The sequence below is a fragment of the Mugil cephalus genome, chromosome 17, assembly GCF_022458985.1.
Source record: "Mugil cephalus isolate CIBA_MC_2020 chromosome 17, CIBA_Mcephalus_1.1, whole genome shotgun sequence".
In the NCBI taxonomy this organism is placed as follows: domain Eukaryota; kingdom Metazoa; phylum Chordata; class Actinopteri; order Mugiliformes; family Mugilidae; genus Mugil; species Mugil cephalus.
Window position 1 is genome coordinate 14,373,716 of NC_061786.1, and position 18,470 is coordinate 14,392,185.

At 41.5% G+C, this 18,470-nt stretch overlaps 3 protein-coding genes across 3 annotated transcripts; all 3 read left to right on the forward strand.

Annotated features, from left to right (window-relative positions):
* Window positions 1-795: 795 nt before the first annotated feature.
* Window positions 796-4,557, forward strand: LOC125023232 (B2 bradykinin receptor-like). The gene is made up of 2 exons (XM_047610366.1): window positions 796-925; window positions 2,315-4,557. Exon 2 carries the CDS (start codon window positions 2,347-2,349, stop codon window positions 3,346-3,348), a length of 1,002 nt encoding a protein of 333 aa, XP_047466322.1. The 5' UTR covers window positions 796-925; window positions 2,315-2,346; the 3' UTR covers window positions 3,349-4,557.
* Window positions 4,558-5,164: 607 nt separating this feature from the next.
* On the forward strand, window positions 5,165-6,244 carry LOC125023903 (G-protein coupled receptor 4-like). Its single transcript, XM_047611470.1, has one exon. The coding sequence runs from the start codon at window positions 5,289-5,291 to the stop codon at window positions 6,228-6,230; it is 942 nt and encodes a 313-aa protein (XP_047467426.1). The 5' UTR covers window positions 5,165-5,288; the 3' UTR covers window positions 6,231-6,244.
* Window positions 6,245-6,274: 30 nt separating this feature from the next.
* Window positions 6,275-9,206, forward strand: LOC125023902 (psychosine receptor-like). The gene is made up of 2 exons (XM_047611469.1): window positions 6,275-6,868; window positions 7,455-9,206. The coding sequence occupies exons 1-2, from the start codon at window positions 6,801-6,803 to the stop codon at window positions 8,434-8,436; spliced, it is 1,050 nt and encodes a 349-aa protein (XP_047467425.1). The 5' UTR covers window positions 6,275-6,800; the 3' UTR covers window positions 8,437-9,206.
* Window positions 9,207-18,470: the final 9,264 nt, after the last annotated feature.

The window sequence follows — 18,470 nt, forward strand, 5'->3', positions numbered from 1 at the left end:
CTGTGCCATGGGAGGCTGCAGTTGGTGAAGCATATGAACGCAAACAACTGAAGTACGCTGACGTAGCAGCCGAGGCAGACAGCGCGGCTGGCGTACCCAGGTGCTTCCGGTTGAGGTCGGATGTAGAGGGTTTGTTGCCACGTCCACAACCAAGCTTCTTAAGAGGATGGGAGTCCGAGGACAGGTGTTCCGCAAAGCCGTCAAGTCACTGTCAGAAGCTGCAGAGCGAAGCAGCAGCTGGCTTTGGATCAAGAGAAAGGACCCCAACTGGGCTGCAAAATGAATATGGAGGGGTAAAAGCGGAGGGGGGCACTCCTGGGACGCCAGGTGTCGCCGTTGAGCTCTCTGGAGGTGTCGTGGGCCTATCAATGAAACACCGGTGAAAGAGAGTGCCCACCTGATGACCTCAATGAAGCTTTTACCCCAACCCCACTCGATGCCAAGTTCTGATTATCTACGGGATTGTACCATCTAGTCCTACCAGCTCAACTTAGGCAGGGGGTCCCTAGTTTATCTCTCCATCAGTTTGGGGGTCCTTGGCCTAAAAAAAGGTTGAAGACCCCTGCTCTAGAGCAATGTCAGTTCACTGCAGTGCAATGTTTTTTATTGGTTTGTTTCTGTTTTTTTTTTAAATCAACTTTCACATAGATAAGTGTTTATATTTCCTCAGGTTAAATATAAACTGTAACTGATGAACAATACTTCTGCAAAAGGGAGGAGCAGGGGAGGGACAGAACGAAGGGGGAGGGCAACAAAATGAGTAATCTGATACTTTCAAAGACGTTGCCTGACATCACTTTAATAGGAGGTTTTTGCTCCTTTAAGCAAGTCACACTCGCGCAGAAGGCTGCAGCACGAGGTACCGAAGGAGAGGAGCTGGGACTTATTCTGTTCTCTTTGTTGATCAAGAAGAATTGCCAACAAGGTATGCACTTTATTAGCACTATATTTCTAAAAGTATATACTATATTTATGTGTTTTACTCTCTTATATTAACCACTGAACTTAAAAGTGTTCACCTTTGTTCAGCATAAACACTGTTGCGTGCCTGCATTATTATATTACAGTATTATAGCACAGTAAAGCCTTATGAACATAAAGCTACACCACAGAGATGGAAAAAGGAAAAATAAACTAGTAATTCAAGAAATCCAGTTTTATTATGTTGTTTATTATGCTGTTTGAACATGCACCACAGCATTTAAACTGCAGACATCTGTATTCTGTAGAAGTGTACTTATTTAAATATGTTCAATAAAATTTCCTATTAAGCTTTACCCCCAAAGCTTAAATATGCAGTAAGAAGTTTATGGTTACCGTTCAAAACTGCTGTTGAAAGCGCTACCATAAAAACGTTTAAAAAAATAAAATAAAATATATATATATATATAAAGTGTTTAAGAAAAGTTGCACATGACTAATTGAAGGACAACAGATACGCTCAAGAGGGGGAAAAAAAAAGGCTGGAAGGTTGCTCTTGATGAACAATCATCAGCCCTTCCTGCAATTGTTTCTAATAATGCGCCGTTGTCACAGATATTTATTTGCATTGTGATATACAGTCCGTGCCATGTATAGATAAGATATGCATGTAATTAAGCAAAGGAAATGCATTGCAATGTATAGAATGCATTGCTTTAAGTAGAAAGTAATGCATTGAGAAATGCCTTTATTCTGTTATTCTCATGGGAAATGAAGCGATACACAAATAAGAACTTGACAAATATCACAGTGGGTTATTAATTCAAGGAAGTGTGTGCAATCAAAATAAACAGCTCCTCAACCTGGGTGCGTATCCAACTAAATGTTTTTATTAATCACTGTCAACAAGCCAACACTTGCTCACGATGGTCACATCCGATTCTAACGTTTTAACTAAAGGGTTGTTTGTACTCCCGCTCCTGTGTTTGTTCCTTCATATATTTACTGCTTGTGCAGGCAGAGAATAAATTACATTAGTTATACATTTGCATCAGTCATGTTGTGGCTTTGGGGGATTCATTACTATCATTGCATAAAAGCCAGTATTTAACATTCTTCAGCGAGTCAGTTGGCAACTTCAGTAAAAGAACATGTGGAAACATGATGCCGAAAGTACATTTACAGATGATATTTATATGCAAATTTAAATATAATCTGGAGTTTTATGATCAAACTGCCAAATTGCTTTATGAAATAACAATGTTAAATGCCGAAAAAAAAAAAAAAAAAGCCATTGCCAAGTATTTGTATTGCACTGTATATTACATTCATGTGATCGTCCCTTAGCATCCATGGCCTGATGACAGTGAAATTATTTTTTGTTCTCTTCTAGTTCTCTGCAACAACCCTGACTGCCACGCGACAATGGATGGAAACCAAACCGAAACGAATGCATCTTCGTGTCTATATCAGCCCACTGAGTGGCTCTACCCTGCGACTTATTGGTACATCCTGGTCATCTGTGTGCTTGGAATTGTCTTTAATGTGTTTGTGTTGACGGTTTTCTGCCTCCACAAGAAGGCCTGCACTGTGGCGGAGATCTACTTGAGTAACCTGGCTGCTGCTGACCTTCTTCTGATGTCCTGTTTACCTTTCTGGGCTGAATATGTTAACAAAAAATATGACTGGCCCTTTGGTGGAGGCCTGTGCAAAATGGTCAATGTTTTCATCATCATGAATGCCTACAGCAGCGTCTACTCCCTCGTTCTGATTAGCATTGACCGTTATTTGGCGCTTGTGTTCCCGTTGTCCCATGAAAGGCTGCGTAGGCCACTTCTTGCCAAAGTGGGATGTCTAGTGGTGTGGGTGTTATCCTTTCTCCTGAGTGTCCCTTATCTCATCTACAGGGATGCCATCACATACCCTAGTAATATTACCAAATGCACAATAAATTATCCAAATGACGCTACATACCTGGGCTGTGACATAATGCAATTTATGTTAATATTCATTATTCCTGTCTTCATTATTTCCATCTGCACTTTCAAAATAATTCAAACTCTGAGATGCAGGTATAGAGATGGATTAAACATTCAGAAAAAGGAGGAGAAGGCCACCTTTCTGGTTCTGGCAGTCCTCCTGGCTTTCCTGGTTTGCTGGATACCATTCCACATTATGAAGATAATAGGCACATTGAAAGATGTTAAAGTTCTGACGTTGACATGTAACACTTTGATCTTTATGCACATCTGGCACCCAATCCTACTGTATTTAGCCTTCTTCAACAGTGTTCTCAACCCCATTCTCTACGTCATCGTGGGGAAAAACTTCCGCAAAAAAGTTAGGGAAGTCTTCAAGCAGTGGAGTCATAGGAGAAGGGCAACCTTCAGCCTCACCTCCACGCGCACTCAAATGACAAAGTCATGAGAAAGTCTCAAGCTGATCCCAAGAACTGAGGTTTATTTACTTTAACATATAAGAAGATTTATTTTATATCCATGATGTGTATATATGTGTGTTGCATTTAGCACTTCAATCAGCCGTTGCTCAGAAAGATGTATTCAAGACAACAGCACCTTGATTTGATTGGACAGCTGGTGGCCTTCCCATCAGATCCTGCTTCAGAAGGAAGATAACTTTAGAGGAGGGACTCAGCTGTACCCTACGCTTTTATGCTGCTCTTTTTAAGTCCTTGGAATTCCCAGTCTTTTTTGAGACACGGATGTACAGGCAACGAGAAAAAGAGGACTGAAAAAGAAACATGTTTAAGGTCTGTTTCTTTTGTGTCTGACATCAACCAACCCGTAGAAACTGAGGGTGTGGCCCCTTTGAAAGCAAGTGATGCGGTTCTCTCTTTACGGGAATTGAGACTCAAATTACTGAATATGTGCTGTTGTACCACTTACACCCTAACAGTTTTGTTTCTTCCATTGCTTTCATGGCACTGCTACATAATTAAACACCATTAAACATATGATATGCCAAATGTGTTTTATATGGACACATACTCAGATAATGGATGCAACGTGCAAAAGCAGACTTTGTGTATTTCAATCTCCGTTTTGTGACATGCCCTAGTGGTTCAGTGTTAACTACTGTTAACTGTTGGTGGCCTAAAAACACCTAAAAACAAACCTTGCCACGTTTTAAATCCATGCAGAGTCTCTCCATTCACTCGTGACATTGTAACTCACCGTTGGCTACATGGCAGACATTTGCATACAGCTGTTGTTTTGCACAGTTTATTTACTTTTCAAAGTCAATGTACTCTGAAGAATGGTGACGCATGCAGTCACCTCCCCACTCTGTGAACACGTTTCCTCATTGCCGAAACAGCTGATGTCTATCTGTTGTAAAAACCTTTGCATATAAATGTAATGTAACATGTTGGACGGCAAAATTACAAAAGCTAAACTTTAACAAAGATCTCTTTACTTGTCTGGTTCTGCTGTAGTCATTTTTAACTGTCTATTACGAATCTAAATGTGTTAGAACGATGCTTTTTGCTCCACCGGGCTAAAAGTTGAACTTCTGTCACAACTGTAACTGTATTGGCTGAAATATGCCTGCATGACAGATATTATACTATGCCATTTGATACGAGAGGCATTCTTATTAAAACCATGTCGTGCTCAACTTGTTTGCAATGATTTTTTTTATTTTTTATTATTGTATCAGACATTATGTGTTGCATAGAACAGAGTGAGAGTAGCTGTCACACAGGAACTCACTTCAAACTTTTCCTACAAGTCCTTATATGTGGAGCTTTGGCAACTAGACTCAACAGTTTAGAGAAGAACACCAGGCCTCTTTGCTCCCACAGGGTAGTGTTAATAAATTTTATTGAAATCTAAACAGTGACAGCGAGATAATAGCCACCAGCAGGCTGGCAGTTCCTGGTTTACCTCAGGAGAACATTTCACCTCTTGTTTACCTCATGACGTAACTGGACACACCCGAACAGAATCCTCTATGACACCACGCTGAACACAGGAAAATGATATGATATGCAAAAATGTGCTGTTCCTGGAAGGCTATATTTATACTTTATGTAAACTTGTCGAAAGTTATGAAAATAACAGTGAGAAAATACTCTAATGCCAGTCCTGTACTCAACTCTTAAGCCTTAAATAGTTACTTAAACGAATGAAAGCTGAGAGGAAATGTATCTTCGACCCTCATATAGTCGTATCTCCAGTTTTCCTCTCTTCAGTGTCAACAACATGCAAATGAACTCCACAATAAGTGTAACCTCGGTCGTGACCATCCAGGTCACGCATTTGCATTTCACAGCTTATCTCTTTTCCCCAAAGCAGAGAGCTTTCGAGCGACACTCACATTCAAGGTTTGGACATCGTCGTGTCAGAATGAACTCTACGCTCCCCAACCAGAACACAACTACCTCGTGGGTGCTATTGTACGTGTGTCCGTGGGCATATTCTTTATTTTTTATTGTGGGCTTTCCAGCCAACTGCCTGTCTCTGTACGTAGCCTGTATGCTGATAAAGAATGGGAACAACAACATGGCAGTCTACCTGATCACCTTGTCGGTTTCGGATCTGCTCTACACAATCACCCTGCCTGCTTGGATTGAACAAAGCCTGCAGAGGCCCGTGCATCCATATCTCTGCATCTTTATGAATGCGATCATGTACAACAGCTTCTACGTTGGCTCGGGTCTTCTTTGCTGCATCTCTGTTGATCGCTACCTAGCGCTGGTCTACCCCCTCTACTTTAACCGGATCCGAGAGGTGAGGACGGCAGCAGCTGTGAGCGCTGTTGTTTTGGCTTTGGAGATTGTCATCCACACTCTCTTGCTCGACCACACGGGGGCACTGCAAGATCCAAAACAATTGTGCAAGCAGGGAGAGCCCATGACACAAAAAGAGGCTGACCTCGCCCTCACACGGTTCATCTTGGGTTTCCTGGTCCCCGTCTTCATCATGACTTTTTGCTGTCAGCAGATCATGCGGTCTCTTCGACGGAGCTCCTCCATCCAGACGGAGGAGCGCAGGAAAGTGGAGCTGCTTCTGTTGTTCCTTCTTCTGACTTATGTTGTGTCCTTTGCACCCTACCAGATTGTCATGCTGCTCAGGGTTGTATTGGAGCTCCGGGACTCCACCTGGGAGGTGAAGCTCAGAGATCCATACCTGGTCACCATCACCACAACAACCCTAAACAGCACACTGGATCCTATAATATACTGTTTAATCAGCGAGAGCGCTAAGAAAGAAATCCGGAAAGCCGCAGAGAAAGGAAAGGGACTTTTCATGAGGAAGAGGTCCAAGGGAATTCAGACAGTTTGCTAACAGATGGACTACTTCTACGATTACAAATCAGTTATTGTCTTGGGCTGTGTAATTTAAGGGATGCAAATGTAGAAATGAAGTGTTTTTTTTTTGTTGTTTTGTTTTGTTTTTGTTTTTTTTACATGTTAACATTTTAACTGTTATTTCTATCATTATTGCATTTTCTGCCTGTATTATGAATGGTTTATTTTTAACCGTTTAAGGTTGGGTTAACAATTTGTGCTCAAAACGAGATTTCTTTCAGACAGACTTAAAAACAATGGGCTCCAAGGTCATGTAGGCCCTGCCATAAAAAATAAAATTAGCCGACGTAATCCTTTATCAGACAGTAATCATCATCACCTTTACTTGACTTCATGTCTATATTGACACACCAAACATAAAGAAACAGCACACTGATCACACAAATTAAAACTGCCTTTGAGACTGCCTACGATCCCGGTAAATGACACACGGTAGTCAGGGACAACACGGAGGCAGCAGAGGACCCCTCTTGTTGCTTTAAGTACTAAGAGTGGTTTAACAAAAGAGGAAGAGGCAACTGAATGAATCGCCTCCGGATCTGCTTTGATGTGTTCATTTGATGATAATGGTTTCTATGGAAAGAGCATAAAAGCGGAAATACATTTGGAAATAGAGTAAGTAAACGGTCTGTTTTTGGTTTTAATGATTGCCTAAACCGCAGTGGCAAATGTGTTTCATGTTGTGTAGGTCTGTAAAATTGTGAAATTGCATTGTTCCTTCAAAGTAAACGTTTCTTCAGCGGTCGTTTTTGTTATTTCGTGGTCATGTGCCAGTGCATTTGTTGACAGTGCTGTGTGCTCAAGAGAAGTCCAGCTTCAGTGATTTTCTTGGTCATGAGCATAAGTAGCAACGGCACTGCTGTGAAGGTCGAGATGGAGACGACAGATCATAACGTAACTGACTCCGGCGATTTCGTACGACACTTCTGTAAAGTTATGGGGGCTCACGCCATGAGACAGTTTATGCCTATTGTTAAAATCAAGGCTGGGGTGTCCCGACTTAAGGGCTACACTAAAAACCATCTTTTATTCGGCTCTCTCTGACTGGAAAATTTGCATTTATTTTGAAATCCACTCCCACGTGCTTTGGATTGCCTGTTTGTTTATGAAGCTTCAGACAAAAGCATTGTTCAACTGAATATTTCACACATAGTCATTGTCGTATTTCTTCCTCATTTCTTCCTTGTTTTTTTTTTACAAGGTATAATCTCATGAACGTCACAACTGCAATGGAAAACTCAACCCTGGCCACCAATCACTCAGAATGTTACCACGTTGACAGCGAGTTTAGGAGAAGATCATTTCTGTTCTTCTACCTCGCCATCATCATCACCTCCATCCCGTCCAACGTCTTCTCCCTGTTTGTGTCCTGGCAGCAAATGAGGCTGAAGAATGAGCTCGGCGTGTATGTATTCAACCTGGCACTGAGCGACCTGGCTTTCGCTGTGGGTCTTCTCCTGTGGATAGACTTTCTGTGGAGGGGAGTCTGGGTCCACGGAGGTCGCATGTGTGTGCTGTCGCTCTATTGCCTCTACACAAACTTCTACACCAGCGAAGCTTTCCTGTGCTGCATCGCTGTCGACCGATACATGGCGGTGGTCCACCCTTTTAAGTACACGTCCCTGAGGAAAGTAGGCACCGCAGCGGTGGTCACCGTCGCCATTTGGATTTTTGTGTCCTGCTTCAACGCCGTCACCATCATGTGGGAGGACTCATACCACGAGCACAAAAAGTCTTCAGAGTGCTTTGACATCTTCCACCCGCTGTCGGAGAACCTGGTCCGCGCTAACGTGGTGCGCTTCTTCGTGGGGTTTATTGTTCCGGGTTTCCTTTTGCTTTTTTCCACCTGGGGCATTCGTGTGGCAGTGAAGTCCAACCAGGCTACGGGTGAGCAGGAACGTCGACGGATATCGAGGCTTTTGGCAGGAGTCCTGCTCTGTGTTTTTTTCTGCTTTGGGCCTTACCATGTTATCATGCTTCTCCGCACGCAGCTGGATGACTGCAGGACTGTCGCTTGGCTCCTCTATCCGCACAAGATCAGCACTGCCATCTCAAGTCTCAACTGCCTGGCAGATCCTCTCCTCTACTGCCTTATCACGAGAACGGGGCAGACCAGTATCAGTCAGGTAGTTGTGTTTTTCCAGGGAAAGAAGAGAAACAATGAAATTACAGTACAAGTATAACATAAAAAAATAATAATAATTAGTAGAAAATCCATGCATTTGTTGATTACTCCAGACAAACCACCTGTCTAATGTACCTATCATTAGTGTAACAATGTCCAGTAAAAAGAAAGATTAAATATGGGATATTAATTGACTGAATGTGTAAATAAATATCCAACATATTAATATTGTGTTTAGTTTTATGTTCAGGTCTTGTTTTAGCCTCCAAGTGTCCGAGCCAATCAGTCATTTAAGGTTCAGCAGCGTCGACTTAAAGTTTTTTGGAAAAGATTGTAGTAAAATGTGTGAATTCTGGGTGTTTTTCAGTGGATTAATGAACAATTAGAGGTCTGTAGTGAGCACTCGAAGCCGGATGCACAAGTGAGGAAAGTAAACTTGGTGATCATGTTCCTGGTGATAAGGTCAGCATTACCCAGCGCAACACAGAGGCTCATGTGTGTTCAGTTGTCGTTGGCTATAAATGGAGGTTTATTAAAATAATCAGTCGGTTGCTGTTTCCACACACACGGTATATATTACATGAAGCAAACACAAACCGGGCGAGATAAGGCCGGAAGTAACACCAACTGGCTCTCATTTACATCATTCATAGTGATCAAACTTTATGTCAGTGCAGTGCAAGAGTTCACATTTTTTTTTTGGATGATCTAATCAACATGGATCCTTGCGTATTTAAGGGTTTTATCTCTGGAAAATGTAGTTAAGGTGATCTCAGAGTCGATTAATTTGCAGACAAAGAGGATTTCAACAATAAATAAATAAACTGAGCTGATTTGCATGGCGTTACGTGTGTTTTATTCAACTTTCTTACATGCTCGGTAATAACTCTTCAGGCACATCCTCATTTGTCAGATGGCACACGTGCAGACACACACACACCTTTGGTTCCCTGGCAACCAGCACTGGGAACCTTTACCTGGACAAGTCTCTGCCATTTGAACACCACCTGCTGGCAGTTCTCACAGACACAGATATTGACTGCTGAATAATATTCAACTTTTATTGAACACAAAGCTTTGGTATATGACGCTTCTTTGAGACTGTTTGGCTGCACCGTAGCGGGTCGATATACCGGAAGTGCGTCCTGATCTCCATCCCCACCTAAGTCATCATGGCCTGCAGCTGCACTCTCCTACCTGAATACATTCTCCACCCTGCCTATGATGTCTCTTCTATTTAATCGTTACACCAAACTCGCCTGTGATAGAACTGCTTTCACTAATACTTTTATTTGTATTCATTATCAAACTCTCACGTAACAAGCATCAGCTCTATTTTATATTTGCATCATAGTGAGAGTCTACATGCTTTAGTCAGATGTCTGTTTATCTCGTCTCCTCCACCTTTCTCTGATTGGTCCCTCCATGTGAGCTGGGCTTCGCTAATGGTCTCTTCCTCTTCAAAGGGACTTTTTCTTCCCACCGTCGCCTGCCTGCTTAGTCTTCGGGTCTCAGACACGGACTCCGCTAAAGCATCCTCGGACCATTTGTTTTGTTATTGACATTATATAAATAAAAGTGGCTCTGGAGGCGACTGCATTCCTTAAGGTCAACAACGTTGACGTGTGCAATTTGTTCGTAGTTCGGCAGGACATGATGACTGTTTATTTAGGTGGTTGCATAAATATTTGAAATGGTTTCAAATCAAATATTCTTGGTCATTTTGATCCCAAGTAGTCTGTGGTAAACTGTGTTTCGTGTGACTGTCTCTGATAGTCAAAACTATCCAGAAATCAAGTTTTCTCACATTTTGTATTCAAGATGTATAAGCTCAGATCAATGAGGTGTACAGGTCATAAATGACAAAACTAATGTAATGTTATAACAGGAACTTAAGTTAAGAAACAATTCTAATGCTAATAGATGTGTTATTACAGTTTCTATGGTGAGTCCTACTGGTAGGCTACAGTCATATTTGTTTAACATGAAGTTAAACCAACACGAGGGTTAAACTGACAGTTTACTTTACATGCACTTGGTTGAACCGATGAGGCACTTCAGTCCAATCATCAATGTTTCCTTTATCAGCAGTAATTCATGGACAGCAGCTGTTCTTTGATGGAACATTTCCTCTATTGTGCAAAGCCGTAAAATATTAAAAGGACCTCTGAACGTATTTGTTACCATGTCAGCAGAAAACAGTGGTGTAACATTTATCACGGGGTCTTACACTCTCACAACACATTTGAACATTTTCATTTCAAAGTTTTGTACTTTCAGTAACACCAGCCAGTGTTTTTTTCCATAATCACCATAACCGTAATGAAGTCGTTGACATTGCATGAACATTTTGGAAGACTGAGAGAAGAGTTTACACTGAAAACGCTGTCACTTTGCAAATAAAGGCCTAATCCGAATAATTAGTACATTTATTTTCTGCCTTCTTAAATGTGAACTTTATTCTTATGACAATGGTGCTTGGTAGAGGATAGTTTTTTTTAAGTGAAAAGTGAGTCAGTAAAAAGTCACACAGGTACAGCCACAACAGCCACAACATTAAAACCGCGACAATACAATGCTCTGCTGGTAAACTTTTGGAGCTGGCGTTCATGTGGATGTTACTTAGATGTGTCCTTTCAATTGTCGCTCTTAAGAAGCAAACTGCATTTCTCACAAACATGTACATCTGGAGCTCTCTACTGGACAGTGAAGGAAGTGCGGCACATTGAGTAAAACGTATGTACTGTTTGTATTACTGTATATATAAATACTGCAATAACTTCAACCAGTCACAGTTGAACATTTGGTAATAAATAGTGATTTGACGATCATTTATTTGAATGAAAAAAAAAATACAAAATAAAAATGAATGCCATTTTAACCAAGATCTCAAAGTTGGTCTGTAGGAGACAATCAGGACGTCATAAGCAAACACACAAAGATGGTTGGAGGACATATGTGCAAACACAACAAACCATACAGAAGATCTCTTGGAAAGGTTTTTCCTTCACATATTCATTTCTCAGGTATTTACTGCGTTAGGCTTTGATAATAACAAAAGCACGTGCTCCTCCATGTGAGTCCTTCCCCTCCCTCTCTCTTCTGTCCATCCATCCATGTCAGATGACGTGCTTCACCTAGCTCCGAATAACGTGCATCAGCAAAACGCTATAAAGCCCATATGAAAACTGCTCACCTTCCTTTGCCCCTTGGGGATGTGTATCACAGTGATAATTTTGTACTAGCGTGCCCATCAAAGTTTGTACTAGATAATGTTTTCTGTTGGCAGAGTTTCAGTGAGAGAGGCTGCACTCTTATAGGGATGATGAATGAGCGGGATTGTAATCTACGCTGGTGATCTGACTGCGTGCCCACAAATGTAAGAGAAGGTTTGCTTCTGGAAAACTGAGCCACAGCAAAGATAATGCGTGCTTCGACTGGACTTATTTAAAGGCCTACCTCAGGCAACAAGCATTTGGAAAACAGGCATTTGAATCAGGTGAGACGGCTACATTTTGACCAATCCCAGGCCTGACAGCTGCTGCACTGGATGTCTGGAGGCAGACTGCGGGAATACGGGCGGTAATATACACACACGTGGTGCAGAGAGCAAAACACATGCATGTGCTAAAAAAAAAAAAAAAATAATAAAAAACACAGATGGGCAAATATAGATAGCAGCCTAGAGTTGTGTGGTAATGACATTACATATTGTAGAAATAGATTTGTTATAGTTATTGTAATATTTAGCAGTTTCCTCTGATTATAAACTGTATTTGCTGCCTTAAATTTAAAATAATTCCCTTTTTTTTTCAGCGAGTCAGTACCATGAAATACTTTTTCTCTTTGTTCCTGTCTAACACATCTCCCCAGCTACAGCCCACAATCTATAATCCAAACTGTCTCCCTTTTTGTTTCCTTCTTTTTGTCTCTCCAGATGTGTGTGCAGCCTGACTCAGCCTTAATGGTAGTTGTTTGCATTCGTTAGACACTGGAGATGCATCAAAGGCAGCAGAGTTCCTGACTCCCGTTCCACGTGGCCGATCCCGAAATAGGGTTTTAATTGATGCAACAACACGATGCCTCACAAGAAGGGCCCCCGACGGTGTGAGCATTTAGTTGTTTTTTTTTTTTCCCAAAGCTACAAACGAAACTCACTTGATCCATCCCAAGATAGTGTTTTAAATTGTGCAATTAAAAATTCCAAAGAAATGGAGGTGTCATCTCGTTTCACTGTGACTTAGGCTTTTGTTATTGTTTTTTTTTCTTACAGACAGAAACCAAAGAAAATGCAACTTCTGGAGAATCATACTCATATTGAAAAAAAAAAAACACTATTTGCTTCTATGCCTTGAGGGTTTGTGTTTTTGAATTATATGTCTACAACCAAGGAACATTTTAATCTTATAAGGAATAAGCTCTGTATCTGGTGGACCAATTATATGCCATTATCTGAGTCTCTATTCTGTCTCTATACTGTGGAATGTGGCTGCATTAGTCAAATTGGAGCATGTCTTAAGCATCACAAACATTCAGCCCTCGGGCCATTTTCAACATCCCAGTTTTACTGTATTCCAACTCAACTTAGAATATACTCCACTGTAACGGGAAGAGCTTGATGTCAGTTTCCCCTCGCTGGTTTAGATGACATCATATTACACCTCTCTTTACTTCAGTGACACACTGTCAAGCAAATTTCACATTTCTCTCCCGGTACATCTCATGTCAAGCCTGCTGCGCTCCTCTAGGCCACCGTCTGGCACTCCCTCCAACCTTCCCTATCCATCTTCCTCGCTGTCGCTTTCAGCACCTTCACACTTTTCTCTTCCTTACAACAACAGCTCCTTGTTCAGGAAACAAACTCTCGCCAACCTGTCTGACGGTAGCTTTTGGTGTTATACTCCAGACTCGTTTGCGTTGAATTTTTAACATGTGAGGAAAGAAGAGTGTCTCTGTTTCGAACTTTCTTAAGGTAATGAAAGACAATTTCAGTCATAAATCATAGGCTTTGGCATATATCATTTAGAGGTGTCGTGGTTAATACTGATGCCTCACAGCAAGTTCGATCTACTGGCTGACTGGGGCCTTTCTGAGTGGAGTTTCTGTGTGGTTCTCTCTGGGTGCCACTGTCCAAAGCCACGGTCGTTAGGTTAATTGGTGATTCTAAATTGCCACAGACTGGCGACATGCAGTTAGAGAAAATGAATGAATGAATTTATAAATGTGCATAAACGTATATTTCACATTTGAATTGGTACCTGTATTGTGTTGAAAGTTGTACAATGCCTAAACGAAGTGGCAGGGCTTCACAGGGGTTGTTCAGACCTCGGACTAAGATCTGATCACAAGCGCCCAGCTTTGGGTACATGTGTTCAGACCTTGCATTAACATGCGTCCAAAGATTGATCACAGTTTCGTGCTCTGTATGCAAAAAACTCAGGCACCATCAGAATGTTATTATTTATTGATTTCTGACCTGACTGGAAGTTTCCATACGCACCGTGATCTCTAGTAATAAGGGTAAATAAGGAGCACCCCGGGTGAATATAGGTGGTCTTCAATGTGACCTATAGGATGCATTGCCTTCAGTTCATACTACCAATGGAATGAGGACACATCCGAGCCAGACCAGCTAACACTGTGGTCCATTGTCAGATCTTTCAAATGTGATCTCAGTATGACCCGGGGACCTGCATTTGCCTTTCATTCAAATGTATTCAAATGTTTCTGTCTTAAATGGTGATGGACAGCACATGTAAAAATAGAAAAACAGACATTTTGTTAACATCTTGGATGCCTTTTTTTCTTTCTTGTATATCTTGCTTTGTATTTTAGCTTATAAATTCAAAAATGAGATACGTTGAAAGTAGTTTTTTTTTATGTTTTATGCTCCTTTTGGATGGTAATACCCCTCGTTGTGATACATTCAGTGCTTTAATTTGAGTAGGAACGCGTGGTTTGACCATTTATTTGTATACATTTTACATGTCATGAGTGGGGATATGTCAGACAAATACTAAGAAGGTTGAAGTAACTGTGGGACATCTCTATCATCCAAATTCTGCTATGTTTTTGTTTTTTTCCCCCCGCTCCACTCCCACATTCATCATCATCGTGACTCAAAAAACTTTTCAGGTGATGGTTCAGCAAAGTGGAACCCTGTGTGATGATTTTAAACTCGAGCAAACAAGAAGAAGCCTATCTCCGTTGCTTTGGGTGCCGACTTGCCTGTTACATGAAACCTTTAAACGTGACTAACAAGGCACAAACATAGGGAGTGAGCAGCCACCACAGAGGACTTCCCCGTGGATGATTCATGGCCATTTAGTGCATGTCTTAAGGAAACTTAAAGCAGACAGGATTCACTATAATAATCCATCTTCTTGATCTATTTGCACCGGGGCGTGAATTCATTTGGTAGCTTTCATCCTCCATCATTACCTGCACTAAAATTAGGATGTGTGCCCACGCATGTGTCAACCTCTCCGGATGAGACGCAGAAGCCTGTTAATTCATATGCACTCTAAAACACTCTCACCCTGATGCATAACGTCAGTTGCAGTTGCCTTAACTGTCACCATGGCAGGTGAAAAATTGAAGCCCTAAGAAAGGATGGAAGACATTATTTTGACAGATTATTAAATACAGCGTGCTATATTTGTGCATACTAAGTCCAATCTCATTAAAACATCGTATCTGATTTGCATGTACAAACATAAGTTAAACTGCTGTGATGAAACAAATATAGTATTTATCTTGGTAATAGATAAGAAAGTAAAGGCTCATTTAAGAAACTGTGGGACATATATGTATTGTACTCTCGTCAGTCTTGCTCACTCTTTAAAAATCAAATGCTAATTAGTTTTTATTGTTTTATTCTTTTACACATTTCCTGCTTCACTTTCAACAATGGTGACTGAAACTTTTGGCGAAATTTCACCCGAATTTCGCCGAAAACGAGACATAAAAATCTCCGAACATCCTCAGGTAACCTTTCTTTGATTTGTTCCACCTTTATAGATCCAAACCAATCAATTCAAAAATTATGGCGATGGAGAAGCAGCAGAAATACCAAAAGCAGTATTACTAACAAGCAGACCAATCTTACGGTCTGCGTTTCAGTGACACGTTGCACATTTCTAGAAAGGCGCACATCAGGCTAATTGGCGCAGAACCCCCCTTATAGGAAGCATGACGTACCTGCCGGTTGCCAGTTCAGCTGCTGCAATGGAGTCTGGGGTTTGTAGTAGCGATGGAGCGCACGCAAAATACATGGAGTCCAATTCTGATGGACAGGAGCGCAACTACCTATTTTCTGACGGGTTTGCAGATGTGCGAGTGTGTGTACACGCATATACACGTGCACGTGTATACAGGCATGTGTGTGTACACGCGCGTGTTTGTACACACGTACGGACTCATGGGCACACGCTTATACATATGCTTGTACACACGCATATGCGCCTGTGTGTACACGCGTGTGTATAAACGCGTGCTTATACACACGCGTATACACACACGTGCATATGCATATGTATATGTATAAGTCCATACTGTGTACATGTGCCCATACACGCCCATACGTGTGTATAAGTGTATACATGCACACACATGTGTATGTGTATACATGTGTATGTGTACGCTCCATCAGTACTACAAACCCCAGACTCCATTGCAGTATGTACGTGTGTACACATGACTTTTTTTAAAAAAATAAAGCTGCAATCTGTACAAACTAGTTTTGTTAGACGACTGGACCTGGAGAAATCTGAATGGACAATGCACTGGTTATATTGTTGATAACAAGAGTCTTCTGTTTTAATCCCACCAAGTTGGTTTCATTGGTCTTTTTTTTTTTTTTTTGCCTTAACTGCCTAAATGGCCTTAGTAGTACTTGGAAAGCAAATTCAAGCAATCGTATGATAATGTGGCTTAATTCCACAGCGCTGCACATCTCAAAGCAGTTAGAATGACAAATCGCACATCACTTCAGCAGCCATCAAGGTCAAACGCTCACACAGCCTCCCTCTCACTTTCTCTTATGAGCAGGACAAGAGGTGCCTTTGGGTGCAGCCATCAGAAGCTTCTCTCCCCTTACTAGTACTTAGCCGACAGCCTCGATACTAAGAGCACAGAACACTTAAAACAAAGACCTGTGCAGGATGAAGTGACATCTTCTGTCCAGACAGACACACCTTTACTTGGCCAATATTTATTTGCAGATTCCAACCTGTCCGTTCACATGGATGCTAAATAAAACCATCCTAAATTAAAGTTTCATCTAGAAGAGAATTTACTGACATGGGGGTTTGCCCCTATGTGAAGCTGAAAAGAAGGAGAGGTTATTCCTCAATTTTCTTAACAGCACTGAATTCGTGTGAGAGACGGCATTGATACCAGCTTCGCTCATCTTTTCAGACACCGCACCGATCGACTTGTTATTCTGCTACTTCCATGTCTCTGTCCCTCCCTGAAACTCTTCATGTCACCTGATATTTACCCCGCACGGAGCAACGTGTGCAGAAAGAATGTGTTTATTCTAAGTGAGAAAACATCAGATCTAGTGTTACTCAACAAATCAGCGACGGTGCATTCATTTGGCAGCACCGCTGTTCAACTCAATTTTCAGTCAAACGCACTTAGTGACACACTGTTTCTTCAGTAGCTGTGTTGAAGGGGACATTAAAAATATGTTGTGATAATTGTGTTTCATACAGGAAGAAACAGTAGTTGCATACCGAAGTCTTACTGTGATCTTACTGTGAGGCATTTTGAAACACTACACCATAGATTTTCATTAATTGTTGCACCTACTGTGCCAGCTCCATTCATTATTAATTACTGATTACTGCATAAATACCTCAGTAAATAGACTAATGAACAGCACAAAGAGCAGTAATAATTACTGAGAAAACATTTTTTTTTTTTTAATCCTGTGCGGGGATGGTGTTGAGATAATGATGGAGGTACAGAAAAACATTGACGAACAGAAGATGAAAGATGGGCAGGCAGCAGGTCGCGGTCACGTTCACCTTGAAGGAAAGCTCCACACACACGCACGCTGTTGCATGCAATTTATGTCTTTCCCTTTAATGACCTGCCTCCCCGGTTAATTTCTTTTGTGGTGCTGTCAGCTGGATCTTTTTACAGGGTGCCGTACACACTTGCGCACACGTGACTGTGGCTCTGAGGTGCACATGCATGGCCGGAGACCTTGGGCTTCGAGCATCCTGCGGCACGCACAAATAATAATGAATTCTGTCATCTCATTATCCAAAAGCTGAATCACGGCAGATTCGTGGTGATAATGCATATTTTTTAAAAGGAAGTCTGAGAGAAGTGAAAAGCAAAAATAAATTTGCTTAAAGAAATCTGACACATTAACAGCATTTTTTTCTTTTTGTGTGTGTGTGATTTAGTTTTAGTTTTTGTCTCCATTCCCTTAATGTTTAAGGGTAAAACTGCATGTTTGTTTGTGTATGTTCCTCTGCAACGGTTTATTGGAAGAATCTCACCAAGATTTGAGTGGCTACATTGCAACAGAGGTCAAATTTAACCATTTTCCAATTGGGCGGTTTTATAGGGATAGTTAACCAGGTTCTATAATCGTTGATCTTAAACGTCTCTGCTCATGCGTTCACGCACAGTTTATTGGTAACAACGACGGACAGAAAACCCAAAATGAAAAGTAGCACACTCTTCTCACAACACACAAATGAAGCTGAAAAGAAAGAGCTGCTGTTGTGTTGCGTGTTAGGCTTGTTGCCATGGCAGCGCTCTTTCGTTGTTTTTGGGTAGCCCTCTGGGGCCAGGTTTATTAGCTATTATGATCAATGGAACATGTGGCATCTCTGGGCGTCCTGCAGCTGAACAGCCAAGGCACAATGCCCAGACAAAGGAGGGGCAGAAGTAGGAGGAGGAGGCGGACTCGGAGGAGGAGGAGGAAAACAAAACGAAGGCAAAATACAAAGACCGAGTGGAAAAAAAAAAAGGAGAAAGAGGATGAAGAGAGGGAGAGTGGCAAGAATACAAAGAAGTCAAAGATGGAGGAGGAGGAGGAAGAAAGCAAGATGAATAAAAAGGAGAGGATGA